This window comes from Fusarium phalaenopsidis (assembly GCF_050370095.1).
Source record: "Fusarium phalaenopsidis strain FUZ10S chromosome Unknown contig_32302, whole genome shotgun sequence".
NCBI classification, from domain to species: Eukaryota; Fungi; Ascomycota; class Sordariomycetes; order Hypocreales; family Nectriaceae; genus Fusarium; species Fusarium phalaenopsidis.
Window position 1 is genome coordinate 6,345,688 of NW_028145405.1, and position 20,285 is coordinate 6,365,972.

The 20,285-nt window shown below is 43.9% G+C and overlaps 2 protein-coding genes across 2 annotated transcripts; both read left to right on the plus strand.

The window, feature by feature from the left end:
• Window positions 1-212: 212 nt before the first annotated feature.
• LRP88_09310 (uncharacterized protein) lies at window positions 213-1,871 on the plus strand (the record flags this gene model as incomplete). Its single annotated transcript, XM_083245798.1, has 1 exon — window positions 213-1,871. One exon carries the CDS (start codon window positions 213-215, stop codon window positions 1,869-1,871), a length of 1,659 nt encoding a protein of 552 aa, XP_083100292.1.
• Window positions 1,872-16,114: 14,243 nt separating this feature from the next.
• On the plus strand, window positions 16,115-17,442 carry LRP88_09311 (uncharacterized protein; the record flags this gene model as incomplete). Its single annotated transcript, XM_083245799.1, has 3 exons — window positions 16,115-16,705; window positions 16,994-17,282; window positions 17,426-17,442. The coding sequence occupies 3 exons, from the start codon at window positions 16,115-16,117 to the stop codon at window positions 17,440-17,442; spliced, it is 897 nt and encodes a 298-aa protein (XP_083100293.1).
• Between the last annotated feature and the right edge of the window lie 2,843 nt (window positions 17,443-20,285).

Here is a 20,285-nt window from a genome sequence, read left to right on the forward strand (position 1 = left end):
CCAATCCAAGTTCCGACGGCAGACAAGGTTTGCAGTTTATTGGCCGCCTGATCTTAGCCAAAGCGAGTCCCTTGCTGTGGCTGCAGACGCTTGTCGGATGCCTTGAACTCGCATCAATAAAGTGCGCAAGAGGCCCCCCCAAGGCTGCAATTGGCATCTTGTCGGATCCATCCTAACCTCTTTACAGCAGACGCATCAGCTCCATCACCACCATGGCAGACGCAGCAGGCCTAGTGTTCAGCATGCCTGGCTTGCTCTTCACCTGCGTACAATATTACCAAGCCTTCCTCGCCTACGCCAATGAACAGAAGGATAGACAGGACCTCTGCATACGGTTCGAGATCGAACAAAAGGTCTTCTCCAATTGGAAGGCCAAAGCCATGCCAGACGGCAGGACGGTCCTCACCAACGACCCTGCCATGGACAAGTTGACCGTGTCCTGCCTGGGTCAGATCAAGGCTGCTTTTGAAGAGTGTGCTGCCATTTCAGACGTCCACGCCGGTGCCAACTCAAGCCGGCCCGTCGCCTTGGAGTCGCTCGTCTCGCGCCTCAAGAAGATCGGCTGGGCTTTGAACGGGGCCAAGACGGCAAATGAGCTCTGGAAGAAGCTGAACATTTACAACGATGCCTTGAACAGACTCTGGAACCTGAGCGATGGGTCCGTTCAGCGCCGGCTGCTTCCGGAGCTAGACAACTTCAACAACACCGAGGGGCTGCGGCTCATGGAGGTGGCGCTCAGAAGGGCAGACTTGGCCGAGTATCGGGAGTTGGCTGCGGCTGTTCGGCTTCGACGAGTCGCCCTCGAAGCCAGGGAAGCAGAAGACAAGTCCTTCCTGGATCTCGATGCCGACTTTTCGCTAATGCAGTTCGACGACAACATGGAGCTCGATGCAGGAAGCTTCGAGCCGCCCATATCGGCCGATACTTGGAAGTTGCCCCGTACTGCCAAGGTGCACGGGCAAGATGTCCTCCTGGAGTGGAAGGTTTACGAGACGCAGAACCCAACAGCCCTCACCAAGCGACAGTACGAAAGACTAGTTGGCAGCAGCATGCGCTCCCTTGCAAAGCTGCTATCGCAGGAACCCAAGCCGACCAGACTGAGAGCCCTCAACTGCATCGGCTTCTATGAACCACCAGCAGAGGGCCTCGGTTCTCCAGTGTGCTTTGCCTTTCGCCCTCCGCCCAACGCGTTTGCCCAGCCCATCTCGCTGGCGAACCTGATAAGCAGCAAGAAGAGGAGCTTCAGCCACGGTGGCGTCTCGGTAGACACTCGCCACTTTCTCGGTGACCGCTTCGCCCTGGCTCTCACGCTCGCCAGGGCCATCTACCAGCTTCACTATCTTGGCTGGCTGCACAAGGGTATCCGAAGCCACAACATTCTCTTCTATCCGCCTAGCAATGCCCAACACAACTGGAGACCTGACCCAAGACAGCTTTTCCTTGTAGGCTACGAATTTGCTCGCCCAGCCTCGCAAGCTGGCCTGTCAATACCGATGGAGAACACAGCCGGGGTAGCGGTTTACCATCACCCCAGCTACATCGACAGCGGGACAGTTGGCTACGAGCCCCAGTTTGACCTGTACAGCCTCGGAATCGTGCTGATTGAGATAGCACGGTGGGAAACAGCCGAGGAACTGGCGAGGTATGCCAATGTCGACACCACGAAGCCGCAGGAGTGGAATCTCTACGTGATCGACTATCTGTTGCCCGTGGTCGAGGAAAAGATGGGCCAAGTATACGGAGATGTCGTTCGACGATGTATTAAAGGAACCGTCGGCAGCAGTAGCCCCACCTCCCAGACGGGATATAAGGAATACTTAAAGAGTCTTGATGCAGACGTGGTGGCAAGACTAGAGCTTTGTTTTGCGTGAGCGGAGTATATATTTTATTTAATAGGATGCGCTAGTAAAGAAGAGAAGTTATTATTAAGTAACGTACATGATAAGCATGTGCACCAAACAAGTATGTGCACCACTTTTCCCGTACCCATAAGATAGAAGCCGCAATAAAAATATCACAAACCATTTGATCAATTAAAACTACTCACTATACTCTTCCCCAGACGTCTCAATCACTACCTAATAGGTCCTTGCATTATGGCCGGGCTTGCCGCAGACACCACAACGCCGAACACCCGGTCGCGCCGACCTTCCTTGACCACCACTTCTCGACGATTCGGCCACTACCTGCGCATTAATATCCATTTGATTAATTACTTGCCGTCCTTCCTCTACCGTCATTACCCCTCTTTTCTATAGTTAGGTCCTTTTTGCCCTCCGGCGCCGGCTTAGTATCTCATTCGCCTATTCAAGGTCTTTAACCCGAGCCTCGAGTAAGGCAACCTTATACATAACTATCTTTGTTCCCTTAGAAGAAGACCATATAGCTTCTAGAATTGACTCTAGGGAGCTACTTTTATGCATTCTAACTTATCTCTTGAGGTAATTTAACTAAGATTAAGCCTTAAGCATAGTCTTTAGGGTCTTTAAAACCCAAGGGGTTAATAGTTTAGCTACCTCCTCAGCCGGTGTTGGAGTCCGTAGCTGCATATTAAGCTTCGAGACTATACTTTCCGCGTCAAGAGGAATAAGCCCGGCCCCTCTAAAGACTAATCTAATATTTTTTTATATTATAGTGGCCTAAAATACGGCGTAGAAGGCCAGAAAGAACTTAGTCTTTGAAATATAGGTTATAGAGTATCTAATTAGATGCTTAATTTCTCGACTATAAGCGTTTTTAAGCACGCTAAAGCACCTAATATTAAGGGGCTAAAGTAGATAAGATAAATAAGGTAGTATATAGAGTGTAATAATATTATTATCTAAATAAAACTTCTTAAAATTAATAAAATAATAACTTTTATAGCTATTAAGAATTAAGAGATAATAAGAATTAATTAATTAATTAATTATATATTAGTTAAAGTGCTTTAGCTATTTTAGACTAGTCTTATTATTAGTCTAGTTATTTTAAGTTATTATAATAGCTTAATCGCCTAAGAGGTTACTTTCTTAGTATTAGTTAGCGAGGTAATACTAGCCTATATTAATAATAAATAGCGGGATTACCTAGCCTTTTATATTAATTACTTAAATAATTATAATCTATTCCTAGTTTCTAAGCTATACTAATTTTAGCTTTCTATACCTATCTATACCTATAATAACTATTTCGCTTTAAATTATACCTATTATAAAGCTAGTCTTATTAAAGTTATAGATATCTTCTAATTAGATATTATATTTTATAATTATATTTATTATAATTATAAACTAGTTATAAATAATAGCTAGATCTTTATACTTAGCTCTCTAGTAGTTATATTTCTAAAAAAAACGCATCTTAAGGTCTAGGTATTACTTAATAAAGTTAGAAGCCTAGCGCTTATTAATAAGTAACGCATTACGGTTAGTAAGTAATTAATTAGCTATTTCTTTAATATTATATAGTTATAGGGGAAATCCTTATGAATCTAGGTCGAGAATAAACTAAATAATAATCTATTCCTCTAGATTAAATAATTTATATAATTTAGGAATTTAATTGCATTAAGATTAAATGCTATTATGCCGGCGATATAAGGCCTAATAGTTAACTTAGTATAGCTTAATAGCGCCTCGGAGACTTAAATTTAGGTTATTTTAAAGAGCTTAAAGCATAAGAAAGACTTAATATTTAAAATAAAGTTAAGATATAATTTTTAATTAATAATTAATTAATTAAATAGCATTAATAATAATTAAGAGATTTTTAATATATATACTTATTTAATATATATGCTTATTATATATATTATTTTATAATATATATAATAAGTAATTATTATAAATAAGTAAGTATTATACTTTTCCTTACCTCTTTATAATATATCATAATAAAAATACTATAAACTATTTAATTAATTAAAACTACTAATTATAATCTTTCCTAGACGTCTTAATTATTACCTAATAGGTCCTTATATTATGCCCGGGCTTACTATAGATACTATAACGCTAAACACCCGGTCGCGCTAACCTTCCTTGACCACTACTCCTCGACGATTCCGCCACCACCTAAGCATCTATATCCATTTGATTAATTACTTGCCTTCCTTCCTCTACTATTATTACTCCTCTTTTCTGCAATCTAGTCTTTTTTGCCCTCTGGCGCCGGCTTAATATCTCATTCGCCTCTCAAAGGTCTTTAACCTCAGCCCTTAACAATATAATCTCATACATATTTCCCTTTACTGCCTTTATAAGAGACTTCATAGCCTCTATAATTAACTCTGGGGAGCTACTATGATGCCTTCTGATTCGTCTTTCGAGGTATTCAGACTAAGATCCGGCCTTAAGCATAGTCTTTGGGGTCCTTAAGACCCAAGGGGTAGAGGGTTTTGTCAAATGTAACGATGTATTATGTTGTTGTTCTCTGTCTGTTTCTCGGCGAAGCCTCGCAAAGGGGAAGGCGCATTTCTGCGACTTCCCAATTGAGCCTAGTGTCATCACATGACACCCTTCAAGGCATGTTGCAGGCTGTCATATTTGACATACCCCCTTAGGTCTGCCCAATAGGCTGACCTAACCCTATGATGCCTCTAATTGGCTCTCTGATATATGATTTAATTGATCCCATGGATCCTCCTTTATTAGTAGCTTCTCTAGTCGCTGCTCGTCTTCGGTGAGCTCTCGGCGATGACTCTTCTTAAGTAACTCTTTCTTATCTACCATATTTAGTTGCCTCCTGAAGATCCTAAAGGGCTTATTGGCTAGGCTCTTTGTTAATTTATCGGCTATTATCTCTGTAGATGGAGTATAGTTAATTGAGACCTTTCCTTTGGCGACGGCTTGTCGAAGCTAGTAATTGTGTATATCTATGTGCCGGAGCTTTGTCTGTAGCTGCATGAGCTCTGTGGTTATAAGTCGTATGGTCTGAGTGTTATCGCATTGGATTTGAATCGTTGGAGTACTTCGGCGGGCACTTGCATAGCTTGCGGCGGATATATGCTCGTCGGGAAGGGAGATTTAAAGAGAAGAGATAAGTCGGCTCGCAAATATAGCTTCCTTTGCCGCGCTTGAGAGGGCTAGGAGCTCTGCTTCTGTCGTTGATGTAGTTACTGTTGTTTGCTTATTGGCTCTCTACGCGATCATCCCTCTAAATAGCTTCATTGCGAATGCTTGGGAGCTCCGGCGGTCTAGCGAGTTATTGGCGAAGCTCGCATTAGAGGCGACTTCAAGGGTATCATCTGATCCACCGGGGACTGCGCCGAACTCTAGGCAAAGGTGCTTCGAGCTATCAAGGTATCTGAGTGTGCGGTTTGCAGCCTTCTGATGCAAGGGACCTGGATTCTGATTGAATCTCGCTAGCCGGCTCGCTGCAAAGGCGATATCCGGCCGAGTCATCACCGCGGCGTAGAGAATCTTGCCGACCTTCACCTGGTAGTCATAAACTTTATGTGTTGATGCTGTGTTGTCGTACGGGAGAAGCTCTTCCTTTGTTATTGGGGTTGGCGGCCCTTCGCTGGGCTCTTGGCTCGACCTCTTAATTCCTCGTGCTGCCTTCTCATAGTAGACTACTTGCGAGAGCCAGATCTTATGTTGGCTGCGATCCCTTATGACTTTAATGCCTAGGAACCATTGAAGGTCCTGGCCGCCTTCGAGGTGATATCGTTGTTGCAGTGCTCGGATAGCTGTCATCGCAGCTTCGCGGAGCTCTCGGCGAAATGCTAGTATATAGTTATTAATGTAGAAGAAGAATGTGATGCTTCCCTTCTGCCAGCAGCAGTTCTCGCCGGCGACTCTTCGGAAGCCAATCGCTTGCAATCTAGTCTCTAGGTGGCGTTGCTATAATAAAGGCGATCTTCTAAGGCCGTATAATGCCTTCCTTAATCGTAGGACCTGGCTGTGCTCTCGGTGACCCGGCGGCATCTGCATATAGATAACTTCGTCGATCTTGGCGTGCACGAACGCGTTCACGGCGTCGTATTGGAGTAGCTCGAGGTCGAAGCGTGCCGCTGCAGCTATGAGTATCTTAAATGACATTCCTGCGAGCGTTGCTACGTAGGTCTCTCGGCGATCCCTCGCCTGTTGGTCGCCGCGAATAACTAATCGTGCCTTGAACTTAGTTAACCTTCCGTGCTTGTCAAGTTTGTAGGTATATACCCAATGGCATCCGAGGATTTGATGCCCTGCGGCGAGTGCTCGGGGGACCTTCTCCCAGGAGCCGGCCACCTTGTGGCCCTAGGTATTATTCTCCGGCGATTTAAGTAAAATCGCCCATATAAATCGTGTTTTGCTGTCTATGCTTTGGAGTAATATCGCTTAGAGTTAGATCGAGTCGCTAATTAGTCTAAAATTTCCTAATACTAGGGTTAGGGTTAGCTAGTAGCTAGTTAGGGTTAGGGTTATAGAGGAAAGGGGTTTATAGTTAAAAAGGACTTTATAATAGTATTTTTAATTTATTTTATTAAAAGCTTTAGTTATTAGCTAAAGCTAATATAATAGAGCATAGATAATATTACCTAACTTAATAAAGAGCACTAGATGCTTATTTATTATAATTATAAAGTAGTAATTTAGCCCGGTGCTAGTATTAAGTTATATTTCTAGTATAAGTATTAAATAATAAGATAGATACTAAAGGATATTAAGGACTACTATAATACTATAGATTTAGCTAATTTAAAGCTTAGTTAATTATTAGCTAATAGTAGTATAGTAATTAAACCGCTTAATATGCTATATAGTTATAGCTACGCCGCATATAGGTATCTTATAATAATACGCGATAATATTACTTATTACTAGAGGGAAATAAGATATAAGGCCGCAGAGAATTAATAAATTAAAGTTTAATTATAAACTTAGATATATAAAAAGTATACGCGGTATTAAATTATTTAAGATTATAATAATATTAATAATATATTAGATAGTATTAGCATAATAAGAGATAGCGCTATAGAAAAGATTATTACTAATAGCTAGGCCGAGTTAAAAGTAAAAGATGCTATGCGGCTCTAAAAGGGCGACTTAGAAGAGGATATAGACTAGGATTTAGCATAGGTGAAGAGATTAGGCTAGGTAAGGCACTTTGACTCCTAGGATTTACTTAATATTTCTAAAGTAGCTAAGTAGATAAGAGTAAAGGCGGTAATAGCTAGGCGAGTCCGGCTAGAAGATAGGTAAGCGGTCTAGGAATAATAACTATTATAGCGGCTTAGGTAAAGCTTTAATCGCGAGGTCAACCGCTGCTATTAGTGACTTAATAGTATACTAATAAAGATGCTTTAATAGCTCGCTAGCATAATAGCAATAAGTCTAAGTAGAATGCTATTTAGATAAAAAGGCAAAGAGGTATTAATAAGTAAGTATTAGTCTATTAGTTATTAGTACTTAAGCTTTTATTAGCGAGTATATCGCATTAGATATAAAGAGGTATTTAAGCGGTGGGCTATTCGCTTTATAGACGACTAATAGAGCTTATTATATAATATAATAGATAAGCTTAAAGGCGATAAATTTCTTAGTAATTATAATAACATATATATATAGCGAGCCAGACAGCAAGCGAACCGGATACTTTTTTTAACCTTTAAGATAGAAATTACTATAAAAACATAATAAACTATTTAATTAATTAAAATTACTTGCTATACTCTTCCCCAGATGTCTTAATCACTACCTGATATGTTCTTGCATTATGACCGGGCTTGCCGTAGATACTATAATGCCGAACCCCCGGTCGCGCTGACCTCTCTTGATTATTACTTCTCGACGATTCTGCCACTACCTACGCATCTATATCTATCTGATTAATTGCTTGCTTTCTTTCCTCTACTATTATTACCCCTCTTTTCTATAGTTAGGTCCTTTTTGCCCTCCGGCGCCGGCTTAGTATCTCATTTGCCTATTTAAGTTCTTTAACCCTAGCCTTAAGTAAGGCAACCTTATGCATAACTATCTTTATTCCCTTAGAAGAAGACCATATAGCTTCTAGAATTGACTCTAGGGAGCTACTTTTGTGCCTTATAACTCATCTCTCGAGGTAATCTGACTAAGATTGAGCCTTAAGTATAGTCTTTGGGGTCTTTGAAACCCAAGGGGTCGACGGTTTAGCTACCTCCTTAGCCGGTATTGGAGTCCGTAGCTGCATATTAAGCTTCGAGATAATACTTTCTGGGTTAAGAGGAATAAGCCTGGCCCCTCTGAAGGCTGACTTAATATTCTTTTCCGTTATAGTGGCCTAAAATGCGGCGTAGAAGGCCGGAAAGAACTTAGTCTTTGAAATGTGAGTTATAGAGCATCTGATTAGATGCTTTATTTCTTGGCCATAAGCATTCTTAAGCACGCTAAAGCACCTAACGTTAAGGGGCTGAAGTATATGAGATAAATGAGGTGGCATATAAAGCCTGATGATCTTCTTCTCCTCATAATATCTCTCGAATTCGATTGAGTGGTGACTTTTGTGGCCATCAAGGATTAGAAGATGATAGCGACTATTTGATCGCTTGGCTGTGTACCGGTCAAAGTGCTTGAGCCACTTGAGACTGGTCTCGTTATCGGTCTAGCCATTTTGGGTCGTTATAATAGCCCAATCGCCCGGGAGGTTACTATCCCGGTACTAGTTAGCGAGGTGATATTGGCTGGCACTGATGATGAACGGCGAGATCGCTTGGCCATCCGCATTGATCGCCTGAATGACCGTAATCTATTCCCGGTTTCTGGGCTGTACTGATTTTGGCTTTCTACGCCTATCTGTGCCTATGACGACCATTCCGCTCTGAATTATGCCTATTATAAAGCTAGTCTTATCAATATTGTAGAAATCATCTGATTGGATGCCGTACTTCGCGATTGTATTCGCTATAAGCGTAAACTAATTATGGATAATAGCTGGATCTTCGCACTTGGCTTTCTAGTAGTCGTACTTCTGAAAAAAACGCGTCTTGAGGTCTGGGTGTCGCCTGACGAAGTTTGAAGCCTAACGCGCGCCAACTGGTGGCGCGTCGCGGTCGGTAAGTAATTGATTAGCTATTTCCTTTATACCATGAAGCCGGGGGGGAAATCCTCGCGAATCTAGGTCGAGAATAAAGTGAATAAGGATCTGTTCCTCTAGATTAGATAGTCGGCGTGAATTAGGAATAGTATTGACTCGGGCTTGGATGCCATTATATCGGTTAAACAGTGTTGAATGCTTGACTTGGTAGAGCTTTGCGGCACCTCTAAGACTTAGTTTTGGTGTATTTTGATGGGCTTGAAGTGCAAGAAGGATTCTAGCCTCTTTATTAGACTGTGATATGCTGGGTGGTTAAGAATCAATTGATCAAATAGAGATAATGTAGGTTGAGGGATTTTTTGTCTGGTTCGCTTGCTGTCCGGCTCGCTATACATGTACGTTAGCAGCTTTTATAGTAGTAGAGATAAGGAAGATAAGAGTAATAATAATAATAATAATAACAATAAGGCAATAAATAATAAGGGCATAACTACTTAGTAGTATAGAGCGCTTAATAGGGCTATTTATTTATTTATTATTACTTTAATTAAAGCTTATATTAGAGGTAATATATATATAAACCCACTGCTATGCTTTTATATAGCATTAGGCATCTAACTATGCCCGCTTAGTTATATAGAGCTATACTTATATACTGGCATGCTAATAGCTATGCTATAGTAGGCTTAGCTGTTTTTTTTAGAAGTGATATTTAAGAATTAGCCCCGGGATTAAGATAAGCTTAGGGCAGAGATAGTGCTTATATTTCGGGATTAATATATTATATAGATATATATTAGCACTTATACTATTATTAGTATAATTATTAAGTGGATAATATATAAGAAAGACTAATATAAGAAAATAGGTAGGTAGCTATTAATATGCTAGGCCGAGAATAAAGAGGTATTATTCTATAATAGCAAGCGGATTATAATTAATAATTTTACTTATATGCTTTATAGTTAGGTTATTAAAGCGTAGAAGTTATTAGATTAATTATTTAGAGAGATATAAGAGAAGGTTAGCTAAAAGATTAATATAGATAGGATTATTAATAGCATAGTATGGCTAGGGTTAGGCTAGTTATTCGCGATAAACCTAAAGAATAATTAGCTAGAACCTAGGCCGGCTAAGGCGATAAGGCTAATAAAATTATTAATTTAGGACTTAATATAAAACTATTAGAAGCGATATAGAGTTAAGAAGTGGCTTTAAGACTTATAATTACTTTATGAGGTACTTATAGTGCTTATATACATATAGGGCAGACTCCTAGGTTAGGGTTTAGAGGTAATAATACTATGGCACTGCAACTCATAGCAGCTTATATGGAATATCTTTGTGATAGATAGGCAAGTTATAATTATTATAAACTAAGATAAGATAAAGGTAATCCGCGATAACGCCCGCAAGGTGGCATAGTTTATCCCCGAGCTAATTAGGCGTATAATAGTTAGATATATAACATAGTTAATACTAGCTAAATAGGTACTACGGTGGAAGTATAAGCTAGCTAAGCCGCGCGGAGAGCAGTTAGAATTCATATGGAGAGATAGTAGCTCGCGGGTATGAGATACCGACCGGCTCAGTAGACAGCTGGCGCGAGTGATATAGGTAGGCACGGGGGCGAGAATCGGGGTGGGATGATACCGGCCGATCGCGATTGAGATAGGACGACGAATCCGAGGGCTAGTCGCGAAGTAGCTTAAGAGCTAAATAGAGGATAAAGACAAGGATAATAATATTAATATTAATCTAATAATAGGTAAGCTAGTTAATTATAGAGGAAGCTAGAATATTATTTAGGATTTATAATTAATGCATAGGATATAGATCGCGAGGTAATATTATGCTATATATATTAGCTTCCCCGGGAAGCTATAGCTAGAAATAATTATAATATTCAAGGAGATCAGCAAGCTATGGCATTAGTTTCTAGAGGGGGAGAGTATAAAAGAGAAGGGGCTAAAGCGCAAGGGCAAGCGCAAGGGCAAGCATTAAGCGGAGGGGCAATAGGGTACTAACGGCTCGGCTTAGATGACTAGGCATAAGCGGGCAAAGACTGATAAAGCGGGACGAGACGTAGAGGAGGATATAGCCGATGGGTTATAAATGCTACTAAGACCAGAGGCGACTTAGCGGTCTAATAAGCAAGCCGAGAGCATATAATTAATTATATCATTAAAGACGGGTTAGATAGCGATTAATATGCTACCGACGGGGGCTAGAAAGAGCATATTATTTATGCTGCTAGTAATAATACGGGAGATAAGGACAAGTATTATAGTAGTGCTATTCGTAGCGCTTATGGATAACTTAGTCACGCGAGCAACGGCTATAGGCGTTAATTATATCTGGTTTAGGTCGTCACTATATGCCGGGCGAGAGGGTATACCGCGGGTAGCATGGCTAGTGGTCGTTAGCGTAGATGTTGTTTCTAGTGCTAAATTTTTAGGATATGCAGACGGGTTACTATATGCAGGCTTGCTATAGCAAATATTCATCGATAAGTATTATATAGTTATCATAGATATTAGGTATTACGCTAAGCTAGGTAAGCTATAAAGCTTATACCGGTATAGCTGCCTGATAGTATTGCTAATTATAATGCTTCTAGTTATACTTAAGGAGTAGTTCTATAGGGAAATACTAGCTTAATCTGTAGTAATAGTATGGGATTAGATAATAAAGTTAAACTATTAGTATTAGGTTAATTAAGTTAAGCCTAGGCGCAGGGCTATTAAAAGGCATATTATTAATATTATATAGGAGCTCGATGAATATATAACTAGCAGTTAGAAGGGGGTGATATACTACTAGTCAAAGGGGCAATATAAAGCTATAGCTAAGAAGATTAGCTATGGGTTTTATTATAGCGGTATAGATAAAAAGGACCGCTATAAGGCGTAAATAGCGTAGATTAAGGGTTAGATAAGCCGGTGGATTATAGTAATAATTAGTTTAGGGATAGGGATTAATATTAAAGGGATTATTATAGTGGTCTATATAGAATAGCTATATGGCTTAGTGGACTTTATGTAGTAGACGGGTCGAGGAGGGCGGCGGGCAGGGGAAGTGGTTAAGTTAATTATTATGCATAATAGACGGCCGCAGCGGGAGGATCGATATCGCAGCTTCGTGGATAATATTAATCATAGATAGATAGAGGCGTTTATATTGACTCTAGGATGCCAAAGAGCCATCATCGCGGCGTTCATAGATAGGGTTACGGGCGAAAGGTGCAAGGATATAGTCGGGGCGGAGCTTTGCGATTAATATAAAGCATCAAGACTAACCAGTAACGGCGAGGGTGAGAGTTAGAGCGAGGGCGAGGCAAAAGAGGATGCGGAGAGTAGCCATAAGGACGACGGGGGTAAGGGGCGAGAGGTTTAGAAGGCATTCGGCACCGAGGAAGGCATATGGATCAGGACGCTGCTCCGGTGGCTAGACGAAGTCGCAGGCGAGTATCTAGTATGTTATATCCGGCGTTATTATAAGGCATCAGAGCTAGGGATCATACCAGACAAACAGCGGCACGGGCGAGACGGTAACTAGTATGATAGAGTAGCGGGCGAGGAGTATAATGCTATGCGGAGGAGGATCCGGTTTAAGGAGCTATCGTGCTACTTTACGTATAAACTTCCGCTAGATTAGTATAAAGAAACGCGAGAAGAGGAGGGCAGCTATGGATATAAGGATAAGCTATTACCGGTGGTGCTAATATGTTTATGGAGTCGATGAGTTAGGGTACCGTAAGAACTCGGTAAATTCGCGCTTTTTTGAGTTCAACCGTCGGTCTTGGCGCATTACTTCCCGGATGATCACTTCCTCATACAGTTAGTATGTGGAAGTAATCATTCGAGGGGTAATATCAGAAGATCAGATGTTCCCCCCGGCCAGGATTTTTGCAGTCCCTCTTTCATCCGATCTGAAGCTATCGCCACCGCGTTTTTCACACAATGCCGCCGCTTGATGAGGTTGATCCTAATGCCGGCTGGACTGTGGCCTCAACACCAAGGAAAAAGCCCGGCCCAAAGCCCAAGCCTCTTGCAGAGCGGAAACCAAGGAGGATCCTGCCAATCCAACGCCCGGAAAGAAGCTATTCACCGGAGCAGAAGGCGGAAGTCCTCGTGTGGCTGATCCACGGCCACGTTATAAAGAAGGGTTGGAAAAGGAAGCCTACGATTTATGATGCCTCGAGGCACTTCAAAATACCAGAAGGAACGATCCGTGGATGGCGACAAAAGCGTGAGTTTTTCCTCGAAGAACATCATCGGAAACTCTGCCCCAAGTGGCCAGGCCTCGAAGATCAAGTGTACCTCTCTTTCTTAGAGCGCCGCGCCCAAGGGAAAGTAGCTACGACCTCTTGGTTCCGCCGGAAGGCACAGGCTATTTACAAGGAGTTATACCCGGACCAAAGCTCCCGGTTCCCTTTCTCCACCGGTTGGTGGCGAGGCTTCCTTCGGCGTCACAACATCGTAAAGCGACGAGTGACAAAGCAGTCAACCAAGAGGCCAGAGGATTACATCGACGTCGTGAATAGGTTCTTACGATTCATCAGGCGCATCTCTACATTACGATTCCAATCTCGGGCCATCACGATAATCTTAAACTCGCCAAAACGCCGGTTTTATCGGCGCCTTATACTCAACCTAGACGAGACCCCAATCCCATTTGAGTATCTTAATGGCTTCACTTGGGAAATACGCGGCGCAAAATCAGTCTCCGGGAAGAGCGACCGCAGCGGGTGGAATAAACGGCAGGCCACCTTGATTCTTTATATATTCGTAGATGGCGAATTCAGGCTTCGACCGACTATTATATTTCATGGTACCCCTACCGATGAAGGCGGCCAGACTTACGAGAAGGAGCAGCATCTTTATTCCCCTGACGTCGACGTAGAGTTCAATAAGACAGCATACAATAACGAGGAGCTTTTTTCTTCCTGGATTGACAACAAGCTTCTTCCCCTTATTAAGGATGAAGAAGAGGATATATTGCTCGTGATGGATGCAGCCACATTCCACAAGACTGAAGGGATCAAGAAGAAACTAAGGGATAACGGTATTTCCCTTGCACTTATCCCTCCCGGCTGTACAAGTCTTTTGCAACCCCTTGACACCGCTATCAATGCTCCTTTTAAGCGGTGGTTACAGGAGGCAACTGACGAGTATATTGAGCAGATAGAAAGAGAGAAAGGAGATGATTTCAAGTGGTCAGTTAGTGATAAGAGAGTTATGGTTACTCATGTAGTTGCTTCTGCTTTAAAGCGTCTTAGCGCAAAGTCAGAGATGGTCAAAAAGCGTTCTTGAACTGCGGAATAAGCATACGCCCTGACGGGGCTGAGGACTGGCTGATCCGGATCAAGGATATACCTTCTGATCAGATTGACTTTACTGGGTGGGAAGAAGCCGAGGAAGTCATCGTCAAAGACGAGGACCCCGTGGATCCCCTATGTGACGACGAGGAATTCCTCGTTGCCGACGATGACGAGCTTCTTCTGCATACACAATATCACGAAGAAGTCATCAAGCAGCTGCAAGAGCGGCTGCGGAAGAGGGGCCTCAGGGTATCAGGGAAGAAGGCAGATCTGATCCAACGACTGCGAGATGATGATGACTCCCAGAAATGTCGAGAAGGAGATACAATATACATTAGCTAACTAGACCATCAGAATCAGCGCCTTCAGAAGTCTCATTGACCTTATTATCTTGCCAAAAGAAGGCTATTCCCTCTTGCTATTTACGTTCCTTTCTTAACCTCCAGTCCGTCTTCAACACCAAAAAAACACACATATGATAACTATGAAGCCGGCAGCGGCGGCGGCCATCTTCGTTATCACGATATCGGAGGGCAGCTTCAATAGAAGGCGGAGGTTGGAAGTGGGAACAAGCCGCCTACCTATTTTTGGTGGGGGATCCGTTCTGCCGCCCATCCCCGCCCTCTGTGTGGCTTGCCAAGAGACGCCGGTTGAACTCAAAAAAGCGCGAATTTACCGAGTTCTTACGGTATTACTATTCCTCTCCTTCCTCTCTCGTCTCACCTCTTCTATATACAGTACTATACCCATGCTTACTATAAGTAGAAATAGAAATAGCCGCTATCAGCAGAATGGCTACCTAGGAGCTACTCAGCAACCTCAACCTCTTCCACGATGCTGGAGCGCGTATCTTGATCTGCACCTAAGATGATTGCAAATTCGCATTATCCAACGGGCCATCGCGCGTCACGACACATCTTCGCGACAAGCATAACATTCCCACCGAGGCAAGGAAAGGGCTAAGCCGACTTCTTAAGTCTTTATCTCCACCCGGCCTTCTAAACCCCGACGAGGCGCCACTTCGAGCCGACGGATCTCCCGAGCACGACAAGTTGCGAGTCTACGAAGGCTTCGCATGCATCCACTGCCCATTCCGCACCATTAGTCGCCAGCTAATACGGCGCCACCTACTGTACCAATGTTGATCCAAATCGCGCCGCATTATTCAATTTTCGTCCATGCTAACCCTAACCACTATATAATTCCCCGGTGTTTTCCTAAAAAACTACCCCCAGATTCTATAATTTCTATCCGTGCATATTGACATAGTAACCAGGTTCGATAAAAATAACCTATTATTTATTTATTTTCTATCTATATATGCGTTCCTTTTATTACTCTATTACTTCTACTTCCTGTTCTAACTATTTACTTTATACTATTATCTCTTACCTTTTAGTCTATTGCCTAATATTAAAGAGAAGAGGAATAAAAGAAGAATATTAAAAAGTAGTAGTAGTAAAAGCAATAATTATCATTATAGACCTAATACCTATTGCCTCTGCTGACTTTCTTGAGTTACTTTCTTTATAGGTCTATCCTAAGTCGCAACTATTGATCTATTTCGATAAGAAATGCAGATACGCTATTTCCCCCGTTGGGTCTAACCCTACTAATCATCTATGTGATGAATATAGTATCCCCCTACCTCGGCGGAAAGGTCTCTCTAAGGTATTGGCTAAACTAAAGCTAAAAAGTTTAAGCGGAGCTGCGCCTCTTACTAACGGCTCGCCTGAAGAGCAAAGGCTCCGGTCTTACGATGGATTTTCCTATCTGCATTACAGCTATCACACCATTAACCTCACTCTCATCATGCAACACTATAGCCAAGACCTACCCGAGTATCCCCAACACCCGCAGAGATCTACCAAGCGGGCGGACATGGAGGCATACTTCGAGTACGTTTACTTGCAAGCTTGGGCCTCTGGCTCGTCTCGTGCCTACTGGATTGTTGCACGCAATGGCCAACTGACCCGACCGACGGTGCCTGTGGGCCACATGAGTGGGTTAGCTTTGAGCCGCCGAGACAGGATTGGTCAAGAACAACAGGACTTGATCAGATCTGTGCAGGAACGCGAGCACCAGCGCAACCATGGCCTTGCAGCCGATATGCAGACCTCAGCGGCCGGCTCGACGACCATATACGCCGAGCAGCGGCCATGGCTGGAGAGAACGAGGTGGGAGATCACGTATAGGAGCAGGGACCGAAGCCTACACCGTTCCCTTATCCAGACACCCTATCTAAGTTTCTATGGGCGGCCAGATGCGCCGCCATACCTCCTAGCTAGCGCGGCCCGAGTCACTGGTCTCTCCGCCGATCTAGTCAGCCCGCGCGAAGATGAGATTAAGATCAATGGGATCTTAAAGGTCGTGGATATGGTTATGGACCGCTGTGAAGAGACCGTTCACAGGACGAGTCGCAATCTCCTTTGCTGGCTAAAAAGCAATCATCCCCATATGCCTTACCCTAAGCCGTTCACACTGGTCAAACATGCCTTATCAACCACCAGATACCGCTTACTACTGAAAAAGGCATTGGCCTTCTATTTTCGGGTATACCGCATGGACGCGAAGCAACGAGAGCGGCTTATTAGCGTATATTTCAATAAGAAGCTGAATCGTTTCCTTGATGAGATTTGGCATTATGAAGACCTAGCCAATCTACCTTTGGTTACTGAGGATGTGGCTTAGGCGGAAGAGCGGGCTGAAGAGGCGAGTGGGGATGAAATGCGAGTCGAGGATGAGGATATGGATATGGATATGGATATGGATGGAAATGTCTATGGAGACCTCGATAGGGAAGACGATGATGACGACGACAGCGACCTGCACAGCACCATCGATGAGGATAGTGATGATGATGTTTGCATACCTAGCGATGACGATGAGAATGGAGCAGGGAACTTTACCAAAAGGCCCGAAAGAGCTGAGCCCCTGGTCGCCCTTGCCGAGCTCGTCTTCGGCCTGAGCCTCGCGCTATGTACGGAACGGTTGACGGATAGCCAACCAAGCTCGACGGTGCTTATATACTTTAGCGGTATACTTGCATTCTCGGAAGCAACCAATAGCTTCTATAACCCGCGTTCCTATACACCTTACCTTTCTGGACTTATATATATCTAGCGACTCCTTTTCCTTAAGCGAGCTCTTCCCCTGCGGCTATATGCTCTTCTAGGAATTGAACGCCGGCCGCGGTTTAAATAGCTTGAGCGGTTTAAGCAGGTGCATAGGCGGTACATGGTCATGGGATCTCAATCGACGTTTGAAGAATTTATAAGTCTTTATGCCTATAGGTGCGTGGCAGCCCGCAATGATACGCCTTCCTTATTCCTTCACTGGAGCGACGACGGCCAGAGGGTAAGCTAGGAGCAAGGGGCAGAGGTCTCTATGGGGCAGTTCAGGTCCCTGGCCGCATATCTCATCAGAGAGGCCAATCGCCTATGCAACGATTTAATGTTCGGGCTCGAGCCTGACATCGACCTGCTTAAGATCAAGGACAACATAGCCAACTATGACAAGGGATACTCCTTCGTGACAGACCCCAAGAACAAACTAGCCTTAGCCTATCTCGATTTATTCAGGAGAGCTTATATAGCTCGGAGCGGGTGTCTCTCGCGAGGGAGTTCTTAGAACTAGCCAGAGGTTAACCAATACCTAAAAAAGGAGGAGGACTTTCGCGAGCTCTTAGGAGCAGGGATATCCTTGACTGGCGGCTAGCTGCCACGATAGCCAGAACTCTCTAGCCTCTGGGTTGAGAACGACGAACTCGGACCCAGAGGTCTCTACGTCTATAAAGGCTATATTGTCTATGTGGTCCGTCACCATAAGGCCAAAAGCTCTACCAACCGAGAATTCGTCGTCGTTTGTTTCCTTCCAGCCGAGCTTGCGCTAGCCGTCTTTAAGTATTATACCTATATCCGTCCCTTTATTAATTTGTTAGACAGGGAGCGCGGCATTATCAGCCTAAGCGAGGCGGGCCAGAGTTCCTCGCCGCTACTCTTCCGAACCTAGACCATATCTTCCAACAGTAAGGTATGGAGCACCAGCCGCTTTACCAGCGTGATCCGAAAGGTAACGACAAAGGCCTAGGGGTTTGCAGTAAACTCTCGACTTCTTCGGCAGATCTGCATCGGTATAACCGAAAAGCACGTGCGTGAGGTATACTAGCCGTTTAATTGATTCAATGATCGAAGTAAGGACGCCTATCGAAATGTCGTCTTTGCTTGGCAGAGCGGACATCGTCCCTTGCAGCGTGGGTTAACTTATGGTCTTAACGGAGCGTTCCTAACCACGATGTAGCCTTAGCTTTTGGACCTATATGAATGGGCATCCCTCCGGTGGCATGAGTTTCTCCACTTGCCTAGCAAACTTAGACCGAGAGTGAATGCCCAGGTTCATAGCGACCGCGAGCGAATCCTAGGGCACTAACCTAGACTCACCTCCAGGGGGGCGGAAGAGATGCCAACTGCAGGAATACCAGTATCCGAAATGCAGGTAACCCCTGGTCAAAAGCGGAGCAGAGACAGAGTGGTAGGCATACTAGTAGTGGTGTCCTCTTCATTAACTTCTCTAGACCGAACTCCGGCCCCAGAGGCTATAGAAAACACTCTGGGTCGTTCCCTCGCGGAAGCATATATACCACCGAAAGATATAGCGCTACCTCTAAAGCAAAGACGAACTCTCCCGTTAAGCTTTAAAAATTAAGACGTTCTAGATTAATCTCTCAATGATGATAATTAGAGTCACCGGCCACTATTTGGGTACCCTAGTGATATTGCTACCTCTAGCGCGTTGCTTACGCGAATGGCCATACTCGACTACCTTGGGACTTAGGTTGGGTTTAGCGATAATAAGAACCCACTTCGAGCAAATCTCAAGTTGTAGACTTTAGGTAAATAATTAGAGGAATAGTATACCGTTGGTTGTCAGCTCTGTTACGTCTGCGGCGATATGGGCTTGGATCATAAGCTCGACGATTGCACCAGTGGAGGTTCCGACGTGGCTCGGCGACTACTCGGTTGGCTAGAGACTCTACGTCTTGACTGATTCGTAGGGGCCCGCGGTAACTGCAGCCTCTGCACGGAGACCAATCAGATATGCGAGGACATAGCCATAGGACTTCGGGTATCTAATGCAAGCACCGAGGAAGAGAAGAATCATTAGAAGCAGAAATACACGTCAGCAACTGATCCGAACGGCCTCTGCGGTAACAAGCCAGCCATACAAAGGGCAATTGCCGCTCTTTATGCGTTTAACGAGCAACTCCTCGGCAAGACATTGACCACTTTCATATCTAGAAAGAATAACGTGGATCTAACTAAAGAGAGCCAGGCTGTCGAATGGTTTAAATGAAAGGTTCCCCATGGAGAGACCTGGGTACCATAGCTCCTTGTAGTCTTCGACGTACTTGTGGCTGCGTTTGAGTAATATCTCCGTCGTCCTTACTAAGCAGATCAACGAGCCGACCAGGACCATCCTATTTCCGCTGGTCCTAGTGAAGAACAACCTTCCGGCCTTCCTAGCCTGGAAATGTCCTGGGGTGATAGGAATGAGGTCGCGGAGTGGAGGACTGTGATGGACTGGTGGGCGGGCAAATGTAGCTTCTGCGCAGGTCGAGGGGTAAGAGGATCACAGATTGAGCATACTCTGCGGCAATGCCCTAGCCACTATGGCTCGAGGACCTTTCAGTGAAAGGTCAGACCCCGGTCAGGTTCGCAGGTACCTCGCAGAGCGTAATTTAGGTGGGAAATGACATGGCTTGATAGCGTGCGGTCGTTGAGTGAAGTGAAAGGTGATTCAAGTGAAAGGGCATAAGCTGATTGGACCAAAACTAGTGCCAGGGTCGCAATGAACAAAAGCAAAAACCAATACGAAACGCCGAGCCACTACAACGACGACGAGGACGAGGATATAATATGCATATACTTGTAGAATAACGAATTCGAAGTATAATTCTAAAAAAACGAAGGGTGAAAAGAGACAT